Here is a 20,745-nt window from a genome sequence, read left to right as displayed (position 1 = left end):
TTCATCGTCAAATTTGAAGGTAAGTTTTGCTGGGTATAAGATTCTTGGTTGGCATCCATTTTCTTTCAGGGCTTGAAAAAATGTTGTTCCAGGCCCTTCTAGCTTTTAGGGTCTGGATTGAAAAATCTGCTGATATCCGTACTGGTTTCCCCCTGAATGTAATTTGGTTCTTTTCTCTCACAGCCTTTAAAATTCTGTCTTTATTTTGTATGTTCGGTATTTTCATTATAATGTGCCTTGGTGTGGGTCTGTTGTAATTTTGTGTATTTGGAGTCCTATAAGCCTCTTGAACTTGATTTTCCATTTCATTCTTCAGATTTGGGAAATTTTCTGATATTATTTCATTGAATAGGTTGTTCATTCCTTTGGCTTGTTTCTCTAGGCCTTCCTCAATCCCAATAATTCTTAAATTTGGCCTTTTCATGATATCCCATAGTTCTTGTAGATTCTGTTCATGATTTCTTACCATCTTCTCTGTTTGTTCAACTTTGTTTTCAAGGTTAAATATTTTGTCTTCAATGTCTGAGGTTCTGTCTTCCAGGTGTTCTATCCTATTGGATATGCTTTCTATGGAGTTCTTAATTTGGTTTATTGTTTCCTTCATGTCAAGGATTTCTGTTTGGTTTTTTTTCAATATCTCTAACTCTTTATTGAAATGATCTTTTGCTTCCTGTATTTGCTCTTTTAACTGTCGATTGGTGCGATCATTCAATGCCTGCATTTGCTCTTTCATCTCATCATTCAGTGTGTGCATTTGCTCTTTCATCTCATCGTTTGCTTCTCTGATCATTTTAATTATGTACATTCTGAACTCCTTTTCTGTCATTTCTTCTGCCATGCTGTCACTGGGTTTTATTGATGTAACATCTAGATTTGTTTGCAGCATTTTCTTTCCTTGTTTTCTCATATTGTTCAGGTATCAGAGGACTGCTGAGATATTGCAGATTTCCTCTATTGACTTACAATGTCCCTGACGATTTCTATATATATCTCCCCTTAGCCTTCAGTAGGCTGAAGTCTTGGAGGAAGTTGATAATGCGGTGCTCCACAAGGAAGCTGCCTCTCTAGGAGTGGTGGCCTTCAGGTGGGGTATAATCCCTGCTAGTGGGCAGAGGTGCCTCCACTTGTTGACCAATGGTCATCCAAAGGGGACCTAGGCTGTGGGCTGAGGCAAGGCCTGTTTGGGCCTGAGTCTCTGGTTTTACCGTCCTTGTGGGGAAACCTCACCCAGCAGGGAAGACTCACCCAGTGGGGAGGTCTCGCTGGTCAGTTCCCTCCTAGAGGTTCCTCTCAATTTACAGCTACCGCCTGGGCTGGGCTGCCTTCCTCTGCAAAGTTCCCAGGGGCCCGGCCCTACCTCCTGGGCCTGGGAGCCTCACCCTTTGCAGATGACTCTCCTTAGGCTGCCCTTCCTCAGAGAATCTGCCCGCAGGCCTGGAACCTTCGCTCCGCCCTAAGCCTGTCTCTGTGCGGCTCTTCCACCAAGAAGCCTCCTAGATCCTGGGACCCTGCTCTGCACCTAATCGCCTGGCTATGCGGCCCCTCCTCTGAGCAGCCACCTGGGGCCCCGTACAATCGCTCTGAATCCCAGAGACCCGCCACACGCCTCTTCCTCCAGACAGCCGCCCAGTATTCTGGTGGGGTCACTAGGAGTCCAAGGAACTCACTGCGTGCCTCCACCTCCACCAACCACCCGTAGCCCTGGGCAATCAATCACTCCGAGTCGAAGTGACCCTCCCCGTTCCTCCTCCTTCTCCAGATAACCCCCGGGGTGTTCAGGAGCGGTCGCTCTGAGTGGCTCTGAGTCCACGTGACCCGCAGCACGGGTCCTCTGGGCAACCGCCCGGAGCTCTGGTGCGGCCACTCAAGACCAAGCGTCCCACCACGCTTCTCCTCCAGGCAGCCCCCCTGTGTTCAGGAGCTGTCACTTTAAGTCCAAACAACTCACCACTCGCCTTCTCCTCTGAGCAGCCGCCTGGAGGGCTAATGCAGTCACTGCGAGTCCACACGACCCGCCGTGCTCCTCCTCCTCCTCCTCCTCCTCCTCCTCCGGGCAGGCCCCGGGGTTCAGAAGTGGTCTGAGTCCAAACAGCTCGCCACGCAGCCCCTTCTCTGGCAACCGCCTGTAGCTCTGGTGTAGTCACCCCGAATCCAAGCAGCCGCGCTCCTCTTCCTCCTCCTCGTCCTCAGGGCAGGCCCCGGTGTTCAGAAGCGTAGTTCTGAGTCCAAACAGCTCGCCGCGCAGCTTCTCCTCTGACAACCGCCTGTAGCTCTGCTGCAGTCACTCCAAATCCAAGTGGCCACGCTCCTCCTCCTCCTCCTCAGGGCAGGCCCCGGTGTCCTGAGTCCACACAGCTCTCCTCGCCACTCTTCCCCTGGGCAGCCGCCGGAGCCCCAGTGGTTGCTCCGAGTCCCAGCGCTGTGCCGAGTGGCCTCCTTTACGGCGCTCCCAGCTGTCTGAGTTCACTGCTCCAGCGGGGGGAGGGGCGTCTCGCCGGCAGTTCTACTTCACAAAGTTTCCTGCGTTCCGGGACCACCGTCCCATCCGGGATGCCTCCCCAGGGGGTGAGAGTCACCTGGCTGCTTTGAGTTGGTCCCAAGCGTCTCAATATCTCCTCTTTTGAATCCTGAGTCCTGGAGCAACATGAAATGCAGCCACCCTCTAGGCCGCCATCTTGAAACCCTATTTAATCTCTTTACATGGAGTAAAATGGAATTGGTACTAGTCCCTACCTCATGGGGTGTTTTAAGGACTCAAGGGATGATGCTTTGTGTTTATCATGGTCTCTGGCACATAATGATCAAAACATGTTAGCTGTTTTTTAAAATAGTCAAGTATAGAGGATATAGAGTTTGAGCCCAGGTTGTGGTCTAGGTTCAGGATTGTTCAGGTTGAAAATTTTATTAGGTCTCCCGGCTTTTGGCAGAACACAGATGGGAAGAAGACAGAGTTCAGGATCTTTTCCATCCTGTTTTTATCTGGGCTGAGGTAGTGAGTGGTTCTTACAGTTTTAAAGCCATAGACTGCACTGTAAATCTTTGAATTCTCTTCCTTGAAAAAAAATTTGCAAATTTGTTGCATGATTTGACAGGGCTCATGGTACTACCTTTTCAAGTCTGTTTTTGGAATCCCTCTTCTAGAGAAAGAACTGATTTCAACAGTTATTAGAGGGAAAGTGGGTCTGATTTAGAGAATCTTGGATTCCAAGATTCCAAGTACCTAAAACAAGTAAAGCAGCTGTACTTCCTAGGTTTCTTTTTATTCTAATGCCTTTGCATCATCAAAGATTTCATATGTTACTTGGTTCTAGTAGTAGAGATTAAGTTGTCCATGTTCCGTAAACTTTCAAGATCTTATCAGCGACCTAATCTCACATCTGGGAGCAAAACAGTTTATTTTGGTGCAGAATTTTATTAGTGTGATTAGTGGTACTAACAAGGAACAACTAGTAGTTTTTTCCTATGTGCTATGCATCTTTACATGTATCATTTTTGGGGAACAAAATGAGGTTCTACTATCATTCCATTTGTAAATGAAAACAGCTTAGGCTTAGCATTTTGCCTGAAGTTAGAGTTTTGAGTGGGTTGGATTCAAACCCAATATCACTCACTGAAACTGTATTCTCTTAACCACTGTGTTGAGCTGCCAAAGGCAAAGGTGATAGTATTTTTGTTAGCTTATGCTCCCTTAAAATAGTTAATGTATAGAGTTTCTATTAGTTCTTTTAAAATCATGAAATACTTTGTCCCTCCCTGCTCCCCCAAACCATAGTTATAATTAATCTCTCTGATATTGTTTGGCTTATGAAATTTATATGATCTTGTAAAGATCATATAAATCTATCATCTGAGATTTATTGTGATAATTTAGGGAAGAAATTTTCTGTAAGCCTGTGCTTCAACTTTGCAGAACACATTAAATCCAAACCACTGGTTTATTTAAAATTCAGTTTTCTAATAGGCTTTGATCTGAAAAAGCCAGGATGTAAGTAGTGGGAAGCCTTTATTCATTCATTCATTCATTCATTCATTCGGACCAGGAAATATATTAGTAGGTGGATTTATTAAGAATGAATATTCATGATGCCACAAATACTTCATTATAAACTGAGGCAGATTACAATTTAAAGCAACTAACTTTAATTAACTTATATTGTTGTTCTAACTATGGTTTTACTTTTTCCCCCGTGATGGTTAAGTAGCTCCGTGGTAGAGCACTTACCTGGCAAGTGCAAGGGCCTGAGTTGCATCCCCAGGGGGGGAAAAAAAAAAGGCTAAGTACAAGGTGGATTGTTTAAATAATAGCCCAGAGATTGACTTCCTAATCTCTTCCTGTCTGCAAACCCACTGCTTTTAGTGATGAAGGCCAGTTGTAGTCCTTCTACCCCCAATTATGATTTTTCTTCTGGTCCTTTTCTGGTCCTAGTTCAGTTCAGACCTCCTGGGGGTCTACAGAATTCCTCATCTTTACCTGCCTTTCCCCTAAGCATCTTGAATGAACTTAATCCTCCTGTGATGGTAGTATCGCTTTAGTTTGTTAATCTACACTTTGTACAGAGTTCGGTATATTGGGAATTATAGTTAATATGCCTCATAGCAGTGTGACTAACTCAGGTTTATAATAAATTTTCATAGGCATCAAATTTACTTTTTAAGTATTACTTTGATATAAATAATTATATTTTCAATGATTGTTGTCTAGTTAGAAAACCAAGGCAACTTTTTGAAAAAGTTGACTGATTTTTGCCTTTGCAATACTTTGGGCATATCAGGTACAGGAAGGTTTTACTCTTTCTTAAAAACGAGTCCATACAGTTAAGTGCTAGAATACAGTTTTGTATTTTTTTAGAGAACTTTGAAGTATTTAAAAATAAATATTCATATGGTCACTGTACAATGGAATGAATTTTATTGTCACATTATTAGAAACAGAAAGTTTGTTAGACAAATAAGGTAAATACACTATTGAGAAAGTTATTTATGGGTGGGGGTATAATTTGGGGAGGCCCTGGGTTTGATCTCCAGTATCACAGAGGGAAAAAGAAAAAGAAGAAACCTATATAGCTTTCTTGAACAATAAAAGTAGACAAAATGGGGTTCAAAATTTTTTGAGGTTTCCAATTTATCAGTTTTACATGCTACCTATACATTCATGTGTACTCACCGTACATACAAAAGAGAAAGGGAAGCCATTTGTATTTGGGAACAATATTTTAGAAGCAATTTTTTAGTAGTACTGCTTAACTTTTTAAAAAACATACTTGGTACCCTTCAAAAAATTTCTTAACTAAAAGTTATAATGAAATAGTTTCAACTTCTAAAATTTATCTCTGAATTTGGAAGTAAAAGATCCCTCTTGGGTAACTGAAATAATTATGAAGCCTTTAGAGATTAATCAGAGAACCATATAATATTGTTCTTCCGGTTTCTTGATACACAAATAATAAAAGTAAAATATTTAACAAGAAATAAGAAAATATTAAGTTGTATTCTTATGTTCTGCTAATGATTAGGGAAATAGGAATGTTTCAAAAGTGACTTCTTCAAAAGAGTAAAAAAAAAAATTGATTACTAAGTTAGTGATATTTTGATTACTTAGTGAGCCCAGAGAGATGAGACACACATGGAGTTTCTATTTGTGGTTTATTGTTTTCGTTGGCAATTTTCCTAATCTATATATCATTAATTAATACTAACTTTGCTGTAACATATTACTGATAGAATTATTATCAATGACCATTTGATTTAAATGACTAAAGTAGAAAACGTTATTATCAAAGCATTAAACATTATTCTTTTGTACCTTTGAATAGTGGCTCATGAACAGGGAAGACTCAAAATGAGTACAGATCATCAAATACTAAACAGATTTTAAAAGGCTTAAGCTGGAACAATTTGAACAACAGATAAATAATGATAGTATCTGATTTTAACCCAAAGAATAAAATATATATGTATGGAGTTCATGCTATGAAATAAATGATTAATAAATAGGTTGGGGAGAAGGAACAGAAGAATTTCAAATTCTAAATTTGGGCTTTATTCCCTTTAGAGAGTGAAGCCTGATTGTCCCATCCTTGGGTGTGGGTCATCTGAAAGGGCGGGTGCATGTCTGCCAGGCAGAAAAGAGAACTGTGTTGGCCATTCCAGGCAGAGTATTTAAATAAAGGTACTGAGGTAGCAAGACTTGTCCTTCTGGTAAGAGGAGCTGGAACAGAGGCTGTAGGTATGTTTTATGAAGAGGTATATATACTGTCACATTATTTGGACTTTATCCTGTGATAGATAATTCCCAAACATTAGAAGATATAAGAATCGCTTCAGGTGCTTTCCTGTCAACACAGTTGGACATAGAGGAGATGGGTACAGAAAAGCAAAACAACAACAACAAAAAAAAACCTGAGACACAGTCTAGATCAGAGAAGCGACAGAAATAGAAGTGAGTAAAATTACACAAGCCAGGGGCTAAGAGCGAGGATTTTCAGTGTTGAAAGCATAACAAAGTAGAGACTGAGAAATTTGATTTGGAAATTCATGGATATCTCATGACTTTGAAGAGTTAATAGTGGAATATGTGTAGAGAAGCCAGGTTACAGAGGATTAAAAAGCCAATTAGAGGAGAAAGTTTGAGGAAATCATTGGTATATTGTTCCTTCAAGACTTTTGTCACTGAGGGGAAGGAGGAAGTTAGAGGTGGAAGTTTTGGGGGAAGACTGAGTTAAAGGAGGGCTCTTTGAAAAAACTTTGTGTATATGCTCTGAAGGGAAGAACCCAGTGGAAGAGGCAAAGTCTCCTCAGGGCAGACAATAAGTAACTGGTGGAGTGGAGCTCTTGGGAGGCACTGAGAGGACAGGCTAAAGGTTTCTTACGCTAGTGTTAGCTTTGCGGGTACAGACACTGCCTCTTCACAGAGAAGCAGGAAGGACCTTATCTGTGAAGTAGGAAGGTGTGGGAATTTATTCCAGTGACCTCTGTTTTCCTCTTTGATGAACAGTTAATGCTGAAATTAAGTGAAACATTGAGGGCCAGGAATAATCACTGTGATGAACAGAAATAGGAAAACTTAAGGATAATTTAAAATGTTGCCAAACTGACAACCCACAGTGTATTAAAAGGATACTATGTGATGATCAAGTGGGTGAAGCTTCTTCCAAGAATTTAAAGTTGGTTTAACATTAGAAAATTAAGTAGCCACAATTCATCATATCACATGGTCTAAAAAACATATGTTTATCTTGATGCATAGGGCAAAATCCAACATCCTTTTAGGTTAAATACAACATCCTTTCTTGAGCCAACTTGGAATAAAAAGGGACTTTCTTAACCCAATAAAGGCATCTATAAAAACTACCTTGGATCAGGAATGATAAGGACATTGTTTTAGTCAGAATTGTGACCAAAAACCCTGACAAGGACAACATAGGGGAGGAAAAGTTTATTTGGCTCACAGTTTAAGAGTCTCAGTCCATAGCTCTGGGCCTGAGGAGAGGCAGAACACCACAGTGGAAGGACATGGAGGAGGAAAGCAGCTGAGGACATGGCGATAGGAAGCAGAGAACTCTGCTCACCAGGAATAAAACATAGACTCCGACAGCACACCCCCAGTGAGCTACCTCCTCCAGCCACACCCTGCCGGCCTCCTGTTACCACCCAGTTAATCCATCGAAGGACTAGGTTAAAACCCTCATAACCCACTCACTTTATGTCTGACTGTTCTTGCATTGTTTCACACATGAGCTTTTGGGGGATGTCACATATCCAAACTGTAACAGACATTCATTCAGTCAGCACTTCTATTCAATATTGTATTGCAAGTTCTGGCCAGCATAATCAGGCAAGGAAAAGAAAAAAAAGGTATCCAGGTTAGAAAGGAAGAACTATCTTTATTCATAGATGCATGGTCATTTATGTAGAAAATATAAACAGATTCCAGCAGGCTCTTTTCAGGAAATAAGGCATGGTGATTCTAAAAGGCAAATGTAAAACATGTAAGTCTTAAAATAGAACAACTGCAAAGGAACAATAAAGTCGATTAACTAAGTCCCTAATTTGAAGACTTTGAAGCTTGGAATGCTTCAGTAATCAAAATAGTATAATGTTGACATAAAGGTAGACAAAGAGAACAATGGCCCAGAATAGAGTGTCCAGAAATGAACATAGATCCACCCATAGATGAATGATTTTTGAGAAAGATAAAAAAACCAAAGCAGTACCAAGAAGTCATAGTTAAGAAATGATGCTGGCTGAGCACAGTGGTGCATGCCTATAATCCCAGAGGCTCTGGAGGCTGAGTGAGGCAGGAGGATCCAAGTTCAAAACCAGCTACAGCAATTTAGCAAGGCCCTAACCAACTTAGTGAGACCTGTCTCAAGATGAAAAATTTTATAACAAGGATTGGGGATGTGGCTTAGTGGTTAAGCACCCCTGGGTCCAATTTCTGGTACCAATAAAATTAAATTAAATTTAAAAAAGTATTTCAATTCATACCTTGTGTTATATTTTTTTAAAATTAATTCAAAACAGTATAGACTAAAATGTAAAGCTGAATAAATTCAAACTTCTAGAAGAGAACAATTATTTCCTTAGCTTTGGCACAGATTCTTTAGAATACAATAAGAAAAGCAAGATCTATAAAATAATGAATAGGTAAAGTGAAATTCAGAAAAGGCAAAACTTCTTTTCAAAAGGAGTTATTAAGATGTTCTTCTCTTTAAAAACACATATTTACATACACACATATACATAAATTGAAAAGACAAAATCATAAGCTGGGGAGAAAATATCTGCCAATCATATATTTAGTAAAGAATTTGTATATCTAGAATCTATATTAGAAAAACTCTAAAAACTCAAGGATAAGGGGAAGAATACATTTAAAACATCAGAAAAAGAGATTTTAATAAATAACTCACCAAAGAAGATCTATGGATGACATGCAAGGATACTTAACAGTGTTACTCATTAGGAAAATAAAAATTAAAACCAAATAAGGGGTCTGGGATTGTAGTTCAGTGGGAGAGCTCTTGTCTTGAATGTGTGAGGCACTGGGTTTGATTCTCAGCACCACATATAAATAAATAAAATAAAGGTCCATTGACAAATTAAAAAAAGTTTAAAAAACAAATAAGATACTACTATACACATATTGGAATAGCTAGCATTACAAAGACTGACATTACCAAGTGTTAGTAAGATGTGGAGGAGCTGGAATACTCCTACCCTGCCTGTGGGAATGTAAAATGGAACAACCCCTTTATAAAACAATTTTGCAGTTTCTTAAAAATTTAACAAACACTTCTGTGTTTCCACCTTTCCACCTGTTGGTACTTACCCAAGAGAAAGGAAACATATGTTCATATGAAGTCTTATATAGTAGTGTTCATAGTAACTTTAGTAGTTAAACAAAACTAAACAACTTAAATGTTCATCAATAGTGAATGGATAAACAGAGGCATATCTATGAAATGGAACATTATTCAGCAATGAAAAGATATGAATTTCTGATACATGCCACAGCATGGTTGAATCTTAATTCTAATAGTGCTGAGTGAAAGAATCCAGACCAGAAAGAGGGTTATACTCTACCATCCCCTGTATATAAAGCTCTGAAATAGGTAAAATATGATGACAGAAAGCTGCTGGTAAAGTAGGGAAGAGAGAAAAGGGAAGAATTATCCAGGGGTACAGAAAACAGTATATGCTCATAGTATTGAGAGGGGAAAGTCCAGGCATGTACATACTTCAACATGTATATAGTGAATACATTTCAATACTTATTAAATTGTGTATTTTAAATATTTGTAGTTTATTGTATAGTATAATTCTGTGAAGTTTATTTAAAAAAGGAAAGTTGAATAAGGGGGGCTAGGGAAAAATAGAAGTACTTTAAACAGAGGTGAGTTAAGGGAGGGGAGGGGATATGAGGGCAGGAAGGATAGTAGAATAAATTGGACATTATTCCCCTATGTGCATATGTGATTACACAACCTTAATGACTCTACATCATGTACAAGCAGAACGGGAAGTTATACTCCATTTATGTATGATGTGTCAAAATGCATTCTACTGTCATGTAGAACTAACTAGAACAAATAAAAACAAAGAAAAGCAGATTTGTCAAGATGGATTGTGGTGCAGTTAGAAATTGAAAGGACAATGAGATTGGAATAATATTGAATATTTACATGAAAGGGTCAAATAAATTATAATAATATTTCTATTTTAATTTTAAGCCTAGGGTAGTCGCCACTTTTTTGTAAGGTTTGCATGCCAGTCTGCATGTGAATGTAAAATTCATGAGAAAAATGACCTTTTCCCTCTTTTTCCTCTCCTTCTCTCTCTCTTTTTTCAAAGGAGTGACAGTTCTTTCAGATTCTTTGTATTCTTCTTCGTCTATATTTGTCAGTTTGCTGTGCATGTACTCCAGGCTGCAGGATTTCATAATTGGGGCAATTGGTAAGTTTATTTATTTTATTAGTTTTAAGTTGTTAATCTAACATTTGTTTATAATTTTTCGTATCCTAATGTGGTTTACACAGAAAAGTCAGATTAGCCAAAGCAAACAAATAAGATAAATGGCAAGGAACACAATTTTAAAATGTCCCAAGACACATAACCTTTGGACAAACCACTCTCTCTGAAAATTATGTTCCCATTTTATAAAATAGCATATTCTCTCTTGTTAATAAAATGTGCATGTAATACTTCTTTATAGCCACACTCATAGAGGTCCTGTTCCCAATCCTTCATTAACCCCTAGCAACCACTAATCTGTTTGTCATTTTGGTTAGTCTGTCATTTTATTGTTTTTTAAAGGGAATCATACAGTGTACAACTGTTGGCTTTTACACCCAGCATAATCCTCTGGAGAGTCATCCAAGTTGTTATGTGTATATTAGCTTCTTGCTTTTTATTCTTGAGTGGTATTCCATGGTATGGATGTACCACAGTTTGTTTAACCATTCACCAGTTGAGGAATATCTGGATTGTTTCCAGTTTGAAGCTATTATCAATAAAGCTGCTGTGAGCATTCATGAGCAGTTTTTTGTGTGAACGTAAATTTTCATTCCTCTGGGATGAGAGTATAATCAGTTGGGTTGTAGAGAAGTTGCATGTGCTTTTTTGTTTGTTTGTTTGTTTTTTAAAGAAAGTGACAAACTGTTTTCCAGAATGACTGTACAATTTTAAAATCCCACCAACAGTTATGAGTGATTCAGCCTCCACATCATTTGGTGTTGCCACTATCTTTTATGTTAGCCGTCCTGATAGATGTGTCATGATATCTCATTGTGGTTTGAATTTGCATTACCCTAATGACTAATGAAATTGAACATCTTTTCATTCGTTTATTTGCCATCTTTATGTCCTCTTAGTGAATTGTCTCATCATGCATTTTGCCTATTTTCTAAATAATTTTTTTCGTATTGTTGAACTTTTAAAGTTATTTTTGTATTTTCGAAGCTAATCCTGTGTTGAATATGTGGTTTGCAAATATTTCCTTCCATAATTTGGCAGAATTTAAAATGGGCATCTAAAAATGGCAATGAACTCATAAGCTTAAACAATGCCATAATGTGGTAGTAAACACTTGAGGCTCAGGGGTTTCATTTGCTTATGAGTTCAGACTATGCTATTTATTAGCACTGTGAACTTGGGCACTGAGCATCTCTGTGACCCAGTTTCTCATCTGCAAAATAGAGCGTAAAAATAGCACCTCTCTTATGAGATGATGATCTTGTCAGAATTAAATGAGCTAATACGTATAAAGAATTTGAACATTGCTTGCCTCGTAAGTGCTGAACGTAGGTTAGTTATTATATTACATTAAAGACGTCTGCATGAACTTATTTGCCTAACTACACCTTTCTCTTTGTTGTTTTGTAGTGGTTGGATTTCATCCCTTACTGGTCTCAACCAGAACATTCCTGTTGGGATCATGATGATAGTCATAGCAGCTCTCTTCACAGCATCAGCAGTCATCTCACTCGTCATGTTCAAAAAAGTAAGTGTGGCTTTCGGGCTGTCATTTTCCTAGTGAGCCTGATGGGAAGTTCTCGTTCTCCCGTTTTGCTATTCAGTGTAACCTCAAGCTGTTTTGTTGTTCTTGTGCAAGTTTGCTGCTGAGAAGTACCTTTTACAATGAAAAGTTATGCATAGAACATATTTTAGAAAATTGTGTCATGTTTGCATCTTCCAGATAAAAAAAGGATACAGATTGTACATCCCTAATCCTAAATCTAAAATGCTTCAAAATGTGAAACTTTTGACCATTTTCACAATGCCCCAAGTAGAAAATTCCACACCTGACCTCACATGACAGGTTGTTGTTGAATGCAGACACATTATAAATATTGTATAAGTTTGCCCTCAGGCTATACCCTCAGGTATAGGATATGTATGAAAAATAAATAAAGTTCATGTATAAACCTGGCTTTATCCCCAGGATACCTCATTATGTATTTGCAGGTATTTTGAAATCTGAAGCACTCTTGGTCCCAAGCATTTAGAATAAGGATACTCAACCTCTATTTTTAAGACCTGTTAGCTGAAGACTGCTTTCATGAATTGGAGAGTCAACCAAATTTTAAAACTTTTTATCTTTTACATACTCTAATTTCTGTTTTGAAGATGAAGCCTATTTGCCTTCTTAATAGGTAGAAGTAAAATTGTGTGGCATGTGTATTTTATCCATATTTAAAATTAAAGATACTAAATTATTTAAGAGTATCAAATGAGCTGGTGATAGTCTAAAAGCTGGGTTATGATATGAATTTTGTTTTAATAACTACCTAATTATCTTAACTATACTTCTTCCTATAGAATTCCCAAGTTTGTTTTTACTGCCTTAAAAAACAATCATTATAGGGTGCAAGATAAGTCAGTATTTTTCTTTGTTTATTTAGTTTCATTGGATATATATTTGATATTCCCCATGTGTTCAAGCATGATATAGAGACCCTGGAATTAACACTTTTGTTTAAAAATGATAGGGACTATTTGGTGAGTCTTACTTTAAAGAAAAAGTTCTTACTTTTTTTGGTAAATTTTTACTGTCTAGTATCTTGAGAATAAATAGTAATGCATATAAAAGCAATTCTGTCGTATATTTAACACTACTTTGCACTCTTGAAATACTTTACTTATGCATTTGACTTTTCTCCTTCTCAAACCCTTATGAAGCCTGGGCTATTCTTCCTGTAAATATTTTGAGACTTTTTTCCCCCCACTTTTACTTTTTGCATTAAACACATATACCATTGCAACTCAGCTTGCTAAGTTACTAAATCCTATAGCACCCCCCTTTCATATTTGCTTCTCCTTGACCACTACAGCTTTCTGTACCACAGGGGGCCCCTCTTCCTAGGCCTTTGTATTTGTATTCTACTGCTGCTGCTCTTTCTCCCCTGTTTCTTTATCCCACTTATAATTAAAGGTCTTAGATGCAGCCAGCTGTCTGCACTTTGTGCTGTAAACTCTTTTTCATCCTCCATCATTGCTTCTGTGTCCTTTCTACCCGGAGGATCTTGGGTTTGGAGGAGGTGATCCTTCTGCATCTCAGCTGCTCCTTTCTATCTCCGCTGACTGGTGTCATCTTCTCACAGGGATGCATCATAAATGCTTCCCTCTCTTCTCAGCACTGGCTCTCCTTCCAGATGTTCTGATTCATCTTCAAGAAATATTTATTAAGATCACATATTGTGCGATTCTCTTTAAATAAAATGCCTTAAATAGTTACGTCCACAGAGACAGAAAGTAGATCAGTGCTTGGTTGCCTGTGGGTAGGGTGTGACTTCTAATGGTTATGAAATGTCTTGGGGTGATGAAAATGTTCTAAAATTAAGTTGTGTATTATAGTCACAACTTTATGAATATACTAAAACTGTTGAGTTGTACATTTTGGGGTTGGGTACTAGGGATTGAAACCAGAGGCACTCCATCACTGAGCCACATCCCCAGCCCTTTTTAATATTTTATTTAGAGACAGGGTCTCACTGAGTTGCTTAGGGCCTCACCAAGTTGATGAGGCCGACTTTGAACTCACAATCCTCCTGCCTCTGCCTCCCTAGCCGCTGGGATTACAGGTATGCACCACCACACCCAGCCAAGTTGCACATTTTATTTTATTTTTTTAAATTTTAATTTATTTTTATTGTAAACAAATGGGATACATGTTGTTTCTGTTTGTACATGGAGTAACAGCATACCATTTGTGTAATCATACATTTACATAGGGTAATGATGTTTGATTCATTCTGTTATTTTTTCCTTCCCCCCTACCCCTCCCACCCCTCTTTTCCCTCTATAGAGTTCCTCCTTCCTCCAGTCTTACTCCCCTCCCACCCCCCTTTATGTGTCATCATCCACTTATCAGCAAGATCGTTTGTCCTTTGTTTTATTGAGATTGGCTTATCTCACTTAGCATGATATTCTCCAATTTCATCCATTTGCCTGCAAATGCCATAATATTATTATTCTTTATGGCTGAGTAATACTCCCTTGTATATATATATACCACAGTTTCTTTATCCATTCATCAATTGAAGGACATCTAGGTTGATTCCACAATCTGGATATTGTGAATTGAGCAGCTGTGAACATTGATGTGGCTGTATCTCTGTAGTATGCTGATTTTAAGTCCTTTGGGTACAGGCCAAGGAGTAGGATAGCTGGGTCAAATGATGGGTCCATTCCAAGTGTTCCTTTTTTTTTTTAATTTTATTGTAAACAAATGGGATACATGTTGTTTCTCTGTTTGTACATGGTGCAAAGGCATAACATTTGTGTAATCATAAATTTACATAGAGCAATGTGGTTTGATTCATTCTGTTATTTTTTCCCTTCCCCCCACCCCTCCCACCCCTCTTTACCCTCTATACAGTAGTTCCTTCCTCCATACTTGCCCCCCTCCCTAACCCTAACTCTAACCATAACACTAACCCTTCCCTCCCCCCCATTATGTGTCATCCTCCACTTATTAGCGATATCATTCGTCCTTTGGCTTTTTGAGATTGGCTTATCTCACTTAGCATGATATTCTCCAATTTCATCCATTTGCCTGCAAATGCCATAATTTTATCATTCTTTATGGCTGAGTAATATTCCATTGTATATATATACCACAGTTTCTTTATCCACTCATCAATTGAAGGGCATCTAGGTTGGTTCCACAGTCTGGCTATTGTAAACTGAGCAGCTATGAACATTGATGTGGCTGTATCTCTGTAGTATGCTGATTTTAAGTCCTTTGGGTATAGGCCAAGGAGTGGGATAGCTGGGTCAAATGGTAGGTCCATTCCAAGTTTTCTAAGGAATCTACACTGCTTTCCATAGTGGCTGCACTAATTTGCAGCCCCACCAGCAATGTATAAGCATACCTTTCTCCCCACATCCTCGCCAATACCTGTTGTTGCTTGTATTCTTGATAATCGCCATTCTAATTGGGGTGAGATGGAATCTTAGGGTGGGTTTGATTTGCATTTCTCTTATTACTAGAGATGTTGAACATTTTTCCATATGTTTGTTGATTGCTTGTAGATCTTCTTCTGTGAAGTGTCTATTCATTTCCTTAGCCCATTTGTTGACTGGATTATTTGAATTCTTGGAGTAGAGTTTTTTGAGTTCTTTATAGATTCTGGAGATTAGTGCTCTATCTGAAGTATGATTGGCAAAGATATTCTCCCACTCTGTAGGCTCTCTCTTCGCATTGCTGATAGTTTCCTTTGCTGAGAGAAAGCTTTTTAGTTTGAATCTATCCCAGTTATTGATTATTGCTTTTATTTCTCGTGCTATGGGAGTCCTGTTAAGGAAGTCTGATCCTAAGCCAACATGTTGAAGATCTGGACCTACTTTTTCTTCTATAATTTGCAGGGTCTCTGGTCTGATTCCGAGGTCTTTAATCCATTTTGAGTTTAGTTTCGTGCATGGTGAGAGATATGGGTTTAGTTTCATTCTGTTGCATATGGATTTGCAATTCTCCCAGCACCATTTGTTGAAGAGGCTATCTTTTCTCCATTGCATATTTTTGGCCCCTTTGTCTAGTATGAGAAAATTGTATTTATTTGGGTTTGTGTCCGTGTCCTCTATTCTGTACTATTGATCTACCTTTCTATTTTGGTGCCAATACCATGCTGTTTTTGTTACTATTGCTTTGAGTAGAGTTGAAGATCTGATATTGCAATACCCCCTGTTTCACTCTTCCTGCTAAGTATTGCTTTAGCTATTCTGGGTTTCTTATTCTTCCAGATGAATTTCATAATTGCTTGCTCTATTTCTGTAAGGTACGTCATTGGGATTTTAATTGGAATTGCATTGAATCCATATAGTACTTTAGGTAGTATGGCCATTTTGACAATATTAATTCTTCCTATCCAAGAACATGGGAGATCTTTCCATCTTCTAAGGTGTTCTTTAATTTCTTTCTTTAGTGTTCTGCAGTTCTCATTGTAGAGGTCTTTCACCTCTTTTCACCTCTTTTGTGAGATGATTCCCAAGTATTTTATTTTTTTCGAGGCTATTGTGAATGGGGTAGTTTTCCTAATTTCTCTTTCTGAGGATTCATCACTTATGTATAAAAATGCTTTGGATTTATGAGCATTGATCTTGTAACCTGCCACTTTACTGAATTCACTTATGAGTTCTAAGAGTTTTCTGGTGGAATTTCCAGGTTCCTCTAAATATATAATCATGTCATCAGTGAACAGGGATAGTTTGAGTTCTTCTTTTTCCAATTCGTATCCCTTTAATTTCTTTGGTTTGTCTAATTGCTCTGGCCAGAGTCTCCAGAACGATGTTGAATAGAAGTGGTGAAAGAGGGCATCCCTGCCTTGTTCCAGTTTTTAGGGGGAATGCTTTCAGTTTTTCACCATTTAGAATGACATTGGCCATGGGCTTAGCGTAGATGTCCTTTACAATGTTAAGGAATGTTCCCACTATCCCTATTTTTTCTAGTGTTTTGAGCATGAAGGGGTGCTGTATTTTATCAAATGCTTTTTCTGCATCTATTGAAACAATCATGTGATTCTTGACTTTAAGTCTATTGATAGGGTGAATTATGTTTATTGATTTCCTGATGTTGAAACCCACTTGATCATGGTGCACTATCTTTTTAATATGTTTTTGTATGCGATTTGCTAAAATTTTGTTGAGAATTTTTGCATCGATGTTCATTAAGGATATTGGTCTGAAATTTTCTTTCCTTGATGAGTCTCTGTCTGGTTTAGGTATCAGGGTGATATTGGCTTCATAGAATGAGTTTGGGAGGGTTCCCTCCTCTTCTATTCATGGAATACTTTGAGAAGTATTGGAATGAGCTCTTCTTTAAAGGTTTTTGTAGAACTCGGCTGAGAACCCATCTGGTCCCGGACTTTTCTTTGTTGGTAGGCTTTTGATGACTTCTTCTATTTCAGTACTTGAAATTGGTCTATTTAAATTGTGTATGTCCTCCTCGTTCAGTTTAGGCAATTATATGTCTCTAGAAACCTGTTGATGTCTTCGAGGTTTTCTGTTTTGTTGGAGTATAGATTTTCAAAATAGGTTCTAATTATGTTTTGTATTTCAATCCTGTCTGTTGTGATATTTCCTTGTTCATCCGAATTTTAGTGATTTTGGTTTTCTCTCGTCTTCTCTTTGTTAGTGTGGCTAAAGGTTTAATCAATTTTGTTTATTTTTTCCAAGAACCAACTATTTATTTTGTCAATTTTTTGTATTGTTTCTTTTGTTTCAATTCATGATTTCAGCTCCGAGTTAACTATTTCCTGTCTTCTACTACTTTTGGTGCTGGTCTGTTCTTCTTTTCTAGGGCTTTGAGCTGTAGTGTTAGGTCGTTTATTTGTTGAGTTTTACTTCTTTTATTAAATGCGCTCCGTGAAATAAATTTCCCTCTAAGTACTGCTTTCATAGTGTCCCAGAGATTTTGATATGATGTTTCTTTGTTCTCATTTACCTCTAAGAATTTTTTAATTTCCTTCCTAATATCTTCTGTTATCCATTCATCATATAATAACATATTGTTTAATCTCCAGATGTTGGAATAGTTTCTGTGTTTTACTCTTTCATTTATTTCTAACTTCAATCCCTTATGATCTGATAGAATACATGCTAGTGTCTCTATCTTCTTGTATTTGCTAACATTAGCTTTGTGGCATAATATATGGTCTATTTTAGAGAAGGATCCATGTGCTGCTGAGAAGAAAGTGTATTCGCTCTTGGTTGGATGGTATAGTCTATAAATGTCCGTTAAGTCTAAATTATTGATTGTGTTATTGAGATCTATGGTTTTTTGTTCAATTTTTGTCTGGAAGATCTGTCCAGTGGTGAGAGAGGCATGTTAAAATCACTTAGTATTATTGTGTTATGGTCTATTTGGTTTCCGAAATTGAGAAGGATTTGTTTGACATACATGGATGAGCCACTGTTTGGGGCATAGATGTTTATGATTGTTATATCTTGCTGATTTATGCTTCCCTTAAGCAGTATGAAATGACCTTCTTTATCCCTTCTGACTAACTTTGGCTTGAAGTCCACATTATCAGAAATGAGGATGGATACTCCAGCTTTTTTGCTGAGTCCATGTGCATGGTATGTTTTTCCCCATCCTTTCACCTTTAGTCTGTGGGTATCTTTTTCTATGAGGTGAGTCTCTTGTAGGCAACATATTGTTGGATCTTTCTTTTTAATCCAATCTGCCAGTCTGTGTCTTTTGATTGATGAGTTCAGGCCATTAACATTCAGGGTTATTATTGAGATATGATTTGATTTCCCGGTCATTTGTTTCATTTTTTAAATTTTATTTATTTATTTATTTGACACGACTTGTTTCCTCCTTTATTTGACAATTCCTTTAGGATAATTCCTCCCTTTGCTGATTTGCTTCTTTGTTTTTCATCTCTTCCTCATGGAATATTTTGCTGAGAATGTTCTGTAATGCTGGCTTTCTTTTTTTTTTTTTTTTTTTTTTTACTGTAAACAAATGGGATACATGTTGTTTCTCTGTTTGTACATGGCGTAAAGGCATACCATTTGTGTAATCATCAATTTACATAGAGTAATGTTGTTTGATTCACTCCGTTATTTCTTCCCTTCCCCCCACCCCTCCCACCCCTCTTTACCCTCTATACAGTAGTTCCTTCCTCCATACTTGCCCCCCTCCCTAACCCTAACTCTAATCCTAACACTAACCCTTCCCTCCCCCCCATTATGTGTCATCCTCCACTTATTAGCGATATCATTCGTCCTTTGGCTTTTTGAGATTGGCTTATCTCACTTAGCATGATATTCTCCAATTTCATCCATTTGCCTTCAAATGCCATAATTTTATCATTCTTTATGGCTGAGTGATATTCCATTGTATATATCCATTGTATATATATACCATAGTTTCTTTATCCACTCATCAATTGAAGGGCATCTAGGTTGGTTCCACAGTCTGGCTATTGTGAATTGAGCAGCTATGAACATTGATGTGGCTGTATCTCTGTAGTATGCAGATTTTAAGTCCTTTGGGTATAGGCCAAGGAGTGGAATAGCTGGGTCAAATGGAGGGTCCATTCCAAGTTTTCTAAGGAATCTCCACACTGCTTTCCAGAGAGGCTGCACTAATTTGCAGCCCCACCAGCAGTGTATGAGGGTACCTTTCTCCCCACATCCTCGCCAACACCTGTTGTTGCTCGTATTTTTGATAATCGCCATTCTAATTGGGGTGAGATGGAATCTTAGGGTGGTTTTGATTTACATTTCTCTTATTACTAGAGATGTTGAACATTTTTCCATATGTTTGTTGATTGCTTGTAGATCTTCTTCTGTGAGGTGTCTATTCATTTTTTTAGCCCATTTGTCGACTGGATTATTTGAATTCTTGGAGTAGAGTTTTTTGAGTTCTTTATAGATTCTGGAGATTAGTGCTCTATCTGAAGTATGATTGGCAAAGATATTCTCCCACTCTGTAGGCTCTTTCTTCGCATTGCTGATAGTTTCCTTTGCTGAGAGAAAGCTTTTTAGTTTGAATCTATCCCAGTGGTTGATTCTAGCTTTTATTTCTTGTGCTATGGGAGTCCTGTTAAGGAAGTCTGGTCCTAGACCAACAAGGTGAAGATTTGGACCTACTTTTTCTTCTATAATCTGCAGGGTCTCTGGTCTGATTCCGAGGTCCTTAATCCATTTTGAGTTTAGTTTCGTGCATGGTGAGAGATATGGGTTTAGTTTCATTCTGTTGCATATGGATTTGCAATTCTCCCAGCACCATTTGTTGAAGAGGCTATCTTTTCTCCATTGCATATTTTTGGCCCCTTTGTCTAGTATGAGAAAATTGTATTTATTTGGGTTTGTGTCCGTGTCCTCTATTCTGTACCATTGATCTACCGTTCTATTTTGGTACCAATACCATGCCGTTTTTGTTACTATTGCTTTGTAGTAGAGTTGAAGATCTGGTATTGCAATACCCCCTGTTTCACTCTTCCTGCTAAGGATTGCTTTAGCTATTCTGGGTTTCTTATTCTTCCAGATGAATTTCATAATTGCTTGCTCTGTTTCTGTAAGGTACACAATTGGGATTTTAATTGGAATTGCATTGAATTTGTATAGCACTTTAGGTAGTATGGCCATTTTGACAATATTAATTCTTCCTATCCAAGAACATGGAAGATCTTTCCATCTTCTAAGGTGTTCTTTAATTTCTTTCTTTAGTGTTGTATAGTTCTCGTTGTAGAGGTCTTTCACCTCTTTTGTGAGATTGATTCCCAAGTATTTTAT

General features: G+C 38.0%; 1 protein-coding gene across 2 annotated transcripts in view; it reads left to right on the top strand.

The window, feature by feature from the left end:
- The window catches only part of SCAMP1 (secretory carrier membrane protein 1), a 136,020-nt gene that overhangs the window by 96,130 nt on the left and 19,145 nt on the right, over window positions 1-20,745 (top strand). For both annotated transcript variants that reach the window (XM_079143589.1, XM_079143588.1), the window contains 2 exons: window positions 10,354-10,455; window positions 11,884-12,001. In XM_079143589.1, the coding sequence (XP_078999715.1) occupies window positions 10,354-10,455; window positions 11,884-12,001 (220 nt within the window). The remainder of the gene's footprint in view (window positions 1-10,353; window positions 10,456-11,883; window positions 12,002-20,745) is intronic.

The sequence above is a fragment of the Sciurus vulgaris genome, assembly GCF_902686455.1.
Source record: "Sciurus vulgaris genome assembly, chromosome: 6".
Taxonomy (NCBI): Eukaryota; Metazoa; Chordata; class Mammalia; order Rodentia; family Sciuridae; genus Sciurus; species Sciurus vulgaris.
This window is presented reverse-complemented; position numbering and strand designations above follow the sequence as displayed.